This window comes from Cebus imitator, unplaced genomic scaffold (assembly GCF_001604975.1).
Source record: "Cebus imitator isolate Cc_AM_T3 unplaced genomic scaffold, Cebus_imitator-1.0 Scaffold111, whole genome shotgun sequence".
NCBI lineage: Eukaryota > Metazoa > Chordata > Mammalia > Primates > Cebidae > Cebus > Cebus imitator.
The window spans coordinates 2,461,278-2,470,183 of record NW_016107426.1 but is presented as its reverse complement, the minus strand read 5'-3'; the positions used below and the strand labels follow the sequence as shown (position 1 = coordinate 2,470,183).

At 50.8% G+C, this 8,906-nt stretch overlaps 1 protein-coding gene across 7 annotated transcripts in view; it reads left to right on the top strand.

Annotated features, from left to right (window-relative positions):
* The window catches only part of IGF2BP2 (insulin like growth factor 2 mRNA binding protein 2), a 176,943-nt gene extending 169,677 nt beyond the window's left edge, over positions 1-7,266 (top strand). For 4 of the 7 annotated variants that reach the window (XM_037741960.1, XM_017538408.2, XM_037741956.1 and 1 more), the window contains 3 exons: positions 582-713; positions 3,641-3,754; positions 5,441-7,258. In XM_037741960.1, the coding sequence (XP_037597888.1) occupies positions 582-713; positions 3,641-3,754; positions 5,441-5,533 (339 nt within the window). In that variant the 3' untranslated portion in view covers positions 5,534-7,258. Of the gene's footprint in view, positions 1-581; positions 714-3,640; positions 3,755-5,440 lie in introns of all 7 variants that reach the window. The other 3 variants (XM_037741958.1, XM_037741957.1, XM_017538407.2) reach the window with 2 other exon arrangements.
* The last annotated feature ends 1,640 nt before the right edge of the window (positions 7,267-8,906 follow it).

Sequence of the window (8,906 nt, the reverse complement as noted above, 5' to 3'; positions counted from 1 at the left end):
ACAGAGCAAAAAAAAAAAAAAAAGAAAACATGAGCTGTGATTGTGCCACTGCACTCCAGGCTAGGCACAGAGCAGGACCCTGTTCTCCATAAAAAAATTGTTCTAATTAAAAAAAAAGCAACATCAGGCTCCTCAAATCCCATTAGCACCTCTATCGCCTCCGTCCTTCAATAACTAGGGGTGTGACCCTATGATGATGGGAGTTAAGAATTCCCTGAAAAAATTCAGTCAAGCAAACATTTATAGGTGATGATGTGGAAATAAGACATAGCGTTCCATCCCTCACCCATCCGGTTAACCCTGACACACAAAAAGCTTCCTAGAGGAGGCAGTCCTGTGAAAACCACCAAAACATGAATGCCCATCACAGTTTTCCAAGTGCAGCCATTGGATGTGGCAGGAGTAGCGCCTCCCAGGGCTGTGAGAGAGCTGAGGCTGGGGCGCGCAGCTTCCTGTGTGTCCCGGAGAGCATGGGAGTGGGGGTGACCCATTGTCTGGACTCCCCAATGCCCTTAGCAGCACGGATGAAGTGGCTGGCTGCTGACTGGCTGAGAGTCATTAGTCATGTCTTGCTCTCTCAGGCCCAGGGTCGGATCTTTGGGAAACTGAAAGAAGAAAACTTCTTTAACCCCAAGGAAGAAGTGAAGCTGGAGGCCCATATCAGAGTGCCCTCTTCCACAGCTGGCCGGGTGATTGGCAAAGGTGGCAAGACCGTAAGTGTGCTTCCGGCTCGCTTCATCACCTGGGTCAGATTCCCCGCCCGGGCCTTGCCTGAATTCCTCAGACTCCCCTTGGTGCCTTCTCTCCCGATGAACAGTCAGGGTCTTTGGCAGACAAACTAAGGCTCTCCTGGCATCTGAGCCCTTTGAGGCATGAGGATCCCAAGGACAAAAATGTCATCAGCTTCACTGTACAACTAGGGCCCCCATCCAGAGTGCTAGAAGCCCAGCACCAAAAGCACCACGTTCCTGTGCCCAGTAATACCCATCTTGGCTCCATGGTAAATGAAGGTCTCCACTGCCCTTTAGACCCACACAGAGCAGCCATTAAAATAGGAAAAATGAAGGCTGGGCACAGTGGCTGATGCCTATAATTCCAGCACTTTGGGAGGCCGAGGTGGGTGAAACACCCGAGGTCAGGAGTTCAAGACCAGCCTGACCAACATGGAGAAACCCTGTCTGTTAAAAAAAAATAGGAAAAATGGGGGCCAGGTACAGTGGCTCACGCCTGTAATTCCAGCACTTTGGGGAGGCCAAGGTGGGCAGATCACAAGGTCAGCAGTTTGAGACCTGGCCAATATGGTGAAACCCAATCTCTACTTAAAAAAAAATCAGCCGGGCATGGTGGCAGGCGCCTGTAATCCCAGCTACTCAGGAGGCTGAGGCAGGAGAATTGCTTGAACTCGGGAGGTAGAGGTTGCAGTGAGCTGAGATGGTGCCACTGCACTCTAGCCTGGGTGACACAGCAAGACTCCGTCTCAAAAAAAAAAAAAAAAGAAAAGCAGGAGTCCCACCGAGAGATGTGCTACCCACTTGGCAGCTACCCCACTTGGCAGACCACTGCCTTTCCTGAATTTCACTCAGGCCCACGCCCTGCGCTCTCTCCCGACGCCCGGCCCTCCTGACAGACGCCTCCAGTCCCTGACTCTCCCTCCTGCAGGCTCCATCTTCTGGCTGTTTCCCAAACGTGGCTATAGGGGAGCTAGTTTAGCAGTGGGATGGTGAGCAAGAAGGACATCTTTTTTTTAAAGAAAGATCACCTACATTTTCTACTGGAAGGTGGCAGTAACAAACGCAGTGGAGTTTGACAGGTGCCAGGGCATTAACTCTGAGGCCTGTCGGAACGAGCAGCCGGTCTGAAGACCCAGGTGTGTTCTGGAACGTGACTTACTGGCCTGGGTGGGCAGATGAGCTCTGAGCAGTTCAGCGGAGCCTAGCACAGGTTGCACGCAGGGTGGCAGTGTTGGGTGGCAGGAACCTGTGGGCTCTCTCCAGTGCTGAGTGTGTGTGCGTGTGTGTGTGTGTGTGTGTGAGATTTGCTGTTTTTGTAAAGTGTTCTTTGTTTTTTTTTTTAAGACAGTTTCGCTCTTGTCACCCAGGCTGGAGTGCAATGGCATGATCTCTGCTCACTGCAGCCTCTACCTCTGGGGTTCAAGTGATTCTCCTGCCTCAGCCTCCCAAGTAGCTGGGACCACAGGCACCCACCACCGCGCCTGGCTAATTTTTTGTATTTTTAGTAGAGACAGCGTTTTACCATGTTTTTCAGGATGGTCTCGAGCTCCCGACCTCAGGTGATCCTCGTTGGCCTCCCAAAGTGCTGGAATTACAGGCATGAGCCACCATGCCTAGCTGTAAAGCTCTTTATATAGAAACCCTTAAACAGAATTGAAAACCAAGTTCTAGCTATAATGAGTCAGCTTTATACCAAAGAATAAAATGGTGTGGAATCAGATGATTCCCTGTCTGCGGAATGCAGTCAGGCTCCCAGGGCGCACCCTGCGCTTTAGGCAGAGTGGGGATGTAGGCAGCAAAGAAAGCAGATGGATCAGCAGGGAGTGGAAGCCCGAGCCCCGGGTGTCCCGTTTGGCTATGTCAGAGCCAGTCACTGAATTCTCTTCTCCTAAAGCACACGCTGAACCTGCCTCTGAGCTGGGCCTCATACCAGAGGCCAGAAGATGGGGTCTGAGCCTGTGAGAAGTGTGTGTTCCTGTTGGGAAGCAGGTGCAGTGAGGCAGCAGGGAGCAGAAACAGTGCAGGCCGGGGCTGGAGACATGAGGAGCTCAGCATGGGCTGGAGGCTTCATGGGGGTGGCCTGGAATGGGATCCAGTGGCAGGAAGCGAGGACAGCAATCCAAGGGCAGGAACAGCATGAGCAAGACTTGGTGGCAGGAGTGAAAACGAGGAGGGAACAGCAGGGCAGATTTGCAGAGAAAGTTAACGGAGAGGAGGTTTGGTCTCGTGGTCAGCACCCAGGAGAGCATGTCCAGGAGGAATGATCTTATGGGCTGGGGTGAGGAGTGGGGGGTTATTGGAAAGCCTGGGTCTCTGTGAGCATGTGCAGGCCGCATTGATGGGAACTCCAGAAGAAGAGAATTCAGCTGGGCGCGATGGCTCACGCTTGTAATCCCAGCACTTCGGGAGGCTGAAGTGGGCAGATCACAAGGTCAGGAGTTTGAGACCAGTCTGGCCAATATGGTGAAATTCCATCTCTACTAAAAATACAAAAGTTAGCCAGGCGTGGTGCCAGGCGACTGTAGTACCAGTTACTCAGGAGGCTGAGGCAGGAGAATTGCTTGAACCCGGGAGGAGGAGGTTGCAGTGAGTGGAGATGGCGCCACTGCACTCCAGCCTGGGCGACAGAGCAAGACTCCGTCTCAAAAAATAAGAATTCAGCCTCAGAAGTAGCCCCAGGGGTCCATGGCTGGACTCCCTCTCCCTGTCATTGAGCCTCTCAGGGCCCAACCAACATGGCCCCATGTTCCCAGGGGCAGGGAAGCCCCCAGGGGTGTCCTAGATAAAAGGAAAGGAGAGCAGAGCCCAGCCTCCTCCTTCCCCCACTCCACCCCTTCCACTCCCTCCTGAGTCCACCTCACTGATGCGGAGGGAACCTCTCCACCCCATGGCCTTTTCTCCCTTCACAGGTGAATGAATTGCAGAACTTAACCAGTGCAGAAGTCATCGTGCCTCGTGACCAAACGCCAGATGAAAACGAGGAAGTGATCGTCAGAATTATCGGGCACTTCTTTGCTAGCCAGGTACTGTGCTGAGGGCCCCGTCTCTCCTGCAAGTCTCTCTTCAGTTCTCTGCTAAGCTACTGGTGGCCTGCCAGGTGGCCACAGGCCCTGAGCACCAATCCCCCCCAACATGGAACCTCTCCCTGGTTCTTCCTGGTTCTTCAGGGACGGCCCCCAGAGCAGGGGACATTGTTCACACTTCTCTCCACTGTCATCCCTGAGGTGTGCTAGGTGCTTGAGGAAGAGCAGAGTTAAGCCCTTAAGCAAAGCCAAGCAGGTTCCAAGCCAGTTCCAAGCTCCCTGCAACGCTTAAGGGCATGGTCTCGGCATCCTCAGCCTCCCCGCTGGAAGCCAGGCAAGCCCACCCTCTGGATTCCATCCCCAGAGCCTGAGCACTCACTGTGAAAGGTTACATGCTCATGGCAAGAGCCTTGTTTCTCATTTCTCTCTCTTCTTCCTCCTCCTCCCATCTCACCACAACCCACTCTATCAAAACACCGCACCTCGGCCGTGCGCGGTGGCTCAAGCCTGTAATCCCAGCACTTTGGGAGGCCGAGGCGGGTGGATCACGAGGTCAAGAGATCGAGACCATCCTGGTCAACGTGGAGAAACCCCGTCTCTACTAAAAATAAAAAAATTAGCTGGGCATGGTGGTGCGTGCCTGTAATCCCAGCTACTCAGGAGGCTGAGGCAGGAGAATTGCCTGAACCCGGGAGGCGGAGGTTGCGGTGAGCCGAGATCGTGCCATTGCACTCCAGCCTGGGTAACATGAGTGAAACTCCGTTTCAAAAAAAAAAACACCGCACCTCCACACAGCTGCTTCTCTTTTGCTGGGAAAGGCCAGCGCCTCAGCGTCATTTGGTCTCTTTCTCTTTGATGCTTTTGTAAATTGAGTTTTGGGAGAGGGCATTCCTGGTCTTTGTTCTAAGCCAGTGAAGACAAACAGTGTACTTGGCATAAGCAGACGCCGAAGTTTGTCTAAGCTGTCAGCCTGCCCTTCCAATGCCTGTGCCTGTGCCAAGAGAACTGATCGTCCAGGGAAGGGCACCTGTCACACTCTAGACCCCCCAACCCCCAACCCACCATCCCCACACACACACCCAGTGCCCTTCGAAATTCTCACTTGGGTCTTGTGCAGTCAGAGTCCTGGCCACGCCCCTCTCTGCTGTCTCCCAGCTCAGCTCCTCATGTTCTGGAAACATGTCCGCTTCCTACAGGACTTGAATTTGCGGGGAGCTCCCACAGGGACAGTGCTGGGCTGGGTGAGGAGACAGGTTCATGTGTGTGCTCCAGCTGTTGAGGGTAGAGTGTCTGGGCTCAGTTCCTCCCTCCCTCCCCTGCCCGTCACACTGCTGCCCTCTGAGCTGCTCTAGAATGGGGGCAGGGCAGGAGCAGCAAGGGAGCCCAGGTGTAGCATCTGACTCGCACAGCCCCCTGTGGCTGGCTCCCTGCTTCTGTTTCCTGGCCTGTCTGTGCAGCAGTGAACTGGAAGCTGCCAGAGTTCCATCCCCTTACCCTGGGCCTTGGGGAGGGAGTGTGGGGGGACCTCTGCCACTTACTTCCAGGCAGAATAAGGGCGGAGGTAGCTGATGCTTGGCTGAGCATACCACGCTTCTTCCCCAAGCCCCAGCACCTCCCCTGCTGTTTGTCCTCAGAACTGGGTTCCTTTTTTCCCTGTCCTCTCCTCCCTTCTCTCCCTTGCTGCAGACTGCACAGCGCAAGATCAGGGAAATTGTACAACAGGTGAAGCAGCAGGAGCAGAAATACCCTCAGGGAGTCGCCTCACAGCGCAGCAAGTGAGGCTCCCACAGGCACCAGCAAAACAACGGATGAATGTAGCCCTTCCAACACCTGACAGAATGAGACCAAACACAGCCAGCCAGATCGGGAGCAAACCAAAGACCATCTGAGGAATGAGAAGTCTGCGGAGGCGGCCAGGACTCTGCAGAGGCCCCGAGCATCCCAGGGGCCGAGGAGGGGTGGGGAAGGTCAGCCAGGCTGGCCAGAACCACCGGCCCTGCCTCCTGCCCCAGGGCTTCTGCAGGTTCAGCCATCCACTTCACCATCCACTCGGATCTCTCCTTCACTCCCACGACGCTATCCCTTTTAGTTGAACTAACATAGGTGAACATGTTCAAAGCCAAGCAAAATGCACACCGTTTTTTGTGGCAAATCGTCTCTGTACATGTGTGTACATATTAGAAGGGGAAGATGTTAAGATACGTGGCTTGTGGGTTACATGGGGTGCCTGCCGCGGTAATATATTTTAGAAATAATATATCAAATAACTCAACTAACTCCAATTTTTAATCAATTATTAATTTTTTTTTCCTTTTTAAAGAGAAAGCAGGCTTTTCTAGACTTTAAAGAATAAAGTCTTTCTTTGGGAGGTCTCACGGTGTAGAGAGGAGCTTCGAGGCCAGCTACACAAAATTCACCCAGAGGGAAATCTGGTCGGAAGGACACTCACCGCAGTTCTGGATCACCTGTGTATGTCAACAGAAGGGATACCGTCTCCTTGAAGAGGAAACTCTGTCACTCCTCATCCCTGTCTAGCTCATACACCCATTTCTCTTTGCTTCACAGGTTTTAAACTGGTTTTTTGCATACTGCTATGTAATTCTCTGTCTCTCTCTGTTTATCTCTCCCTTCCCTCCCCGCCCCTTCTCATCCTTGTCCATTCTTTTGAATTCCCTCATCCCTCCATCTCAATCCTGTATCTATGCACCTCCCCCCCCCCCAGGCAAAGCAGTGCTCTGAGTATCACATCACACACAAGGAACAAAAGCGAAACACACAAACCAGCCTCAACTACACTTGGTTACTCAAAAGAACAAGAGTCAATGGTACTTGTCTTAGCGTTTTGGAAGAGGAAAACGGGAACCCATCAAACCGACCCATCAACCAAACAAAGAAAAAAATTCCGCAATGAAAGAATGTATTTTGTCTTTTTGCATTTTGGTGTATAAGCCATCAATATTTAGCAAAATGATTTCTTTCTTTAAAAAAAAAATGTGGAGGAAAAGTAGAAATTTACACGAGGTTGTTGGCCCAGGGCGTTAAATTTACAGATTTTTTTAACGAGAAAAACACACAGAAAAAGCTACCTCAGGTGTTTTTTACCTCAGCACCTTGCTCTTGTGTTTCCCTTAGAGATTTTGTAAAACTGATAGTTGGAGCATTTTTTTATTTTTTTAATAAAAATGAGTTGGAAAAAAAATAAGAAATCAACTGCCAGCCTGGAGAAGGTGACAGGCCAAGTGTGCAACAGCTGCTCTGAAGTCTTCCGCTAGCCGAGAACCTAGATGGCCTTCTTTTGGACAAACCTTGAAAATGTTTATTTTAGAAAAAAATGACAAAGAAAAACAGAGAGAGAGAATATTGGAGATGTCCTGAATTTTAATAGGGTACGCGCCATTAGGGCTTTTTGTGCTAAAGGATGAACATGTACTGGTTTATGTGAACAAGCCATTTTACCACCAGACTGCAATGCCAGTTTCCTCTACTGCAAACAGTGTTCTGTGACAAAAAAAAAAAAAAAAAAAAAAAAAAAAAAAGAAAAAAAAAGAAAAAAAAGAAATATATCCAGCTAACAAGATCCTGGTGTCTTGGTGTTTTGTTTTACTAAGTATTGCCTCCTCCCAGGTGCCAGCTGAGTCCTAGCTCCGAGGGGCCTGGGGAGATGGGCGGCGGAGATGGCCATGATCTGCACAGCTCCGCTGAGGAAGCTGGTTTGGCCCCGGAAAGTCTTTGGGAGAAGCCAAACTACATCAGTGGGCCAACTGTGGTGCCCAGACCGGTAGCATCAGTTACCGCCTGGGAACCTGTTAGGAATGTAGATTCTTGGGGTCCACCTCGAATCAGAAATCCTGGGGGTTTGAGGCCCAGCAACCTTTTCAGCAAGGCCTCCAGGTGATTGCTGTGCACAGTGAAGTCTGAGGACCGCAGAGCTAGAGGGCTGGATGACTGCGTGTCGAGCTAGGGAAGACGAATCCGTCCTTACGGAACTTCAGGCCTGGCTGGGCAAAGCTGCTTTCTACGTGGAGGAGGGGGAGGACAAGGTGCCCGACAGTTCCAGGGAAGAAGTACTTCTGCCCCCACGGGAGGCTTGCTTTTAAGGACAGGCGTACCTCGGGGACATTGCAGGGTCAAGTTCCAGACCGCCTCGGGAAAGCGAACTTGGCAGTAAAATGAGTCATACACGTTTTAGTGTCCCACTCCCTATGAGTAACGTTTACACTGTAGTCCATTGAGAGTGCAATCAGTGTACGTATCTTGATCAAAAATACCTGATTGCTAAATGCCAACTATCATCTGAGCCTTAGACGAGGCATAATCTTTCGGCTAGTGAAGAGTTTGGCCTCCGTGTTGATGCTGCTGACTGAGGAGGAGGACGGTTGCTGAAGGTAGGGTGGCTGTGGCAGTTTCACTTGAAGGCAATGAAGTTTGCCACACCGATTGACTCTTCCTTTCACAAAATATTCTTCCGTAGCGTGGGGTGCTGCTTGATGTAGCACTGTATCCCCCGTAGAGCTGCTTCCAGAACTGGAGTCAGTTCTCTGAAACCCTGTTGCTGCTGCATCAACTAAGTTTCTGTAATATACTAAAACCTTCCTTGTCCTTCACAGTGTTCACAGCATCTTTATCTCAGGAAACCACTTTGCTCATCCATAAAAAGCAACTCCCCCCATCTGTTAGCTTGGTCATGAGATTGTACAGTTCAGTCACCTCTTCGGGCTCCGCTTCTAGCCCTCTTGCTGTTTTCACCACATCTGCAGTTACCTCCTCCCCTGCAGTCTGGAACCCCTCAGTATCATCTGTGAGGGTTGGAACCAACTTCTAACAAACTCCTGTTAATGTTGGGATTTTTTACTTCCATGAATCACAAATGTTCCTAATGACATGGAGAACCGTGAATCCTTTCCAGCTTTTCAGTTTACCATGACTTTGGCCAGCCATCAGACAATCATTAGCCTTATGAAATGGATTTTTTTTTTTAAATGGAGCCTCACTCTGTCACCCAGGCTTTGTTTGAGTAGATTTAGCATCATTCTTAAGGGCCCTAGGATTTTTAGAATGGTAAATAAGCACTGACCAACAAAGTTGCCAGTTGCATTAGCCCCTAAGAGTCAGCCTCCTTTTGAAGCTCTGAAGCCAGACATTGACTTTTCTT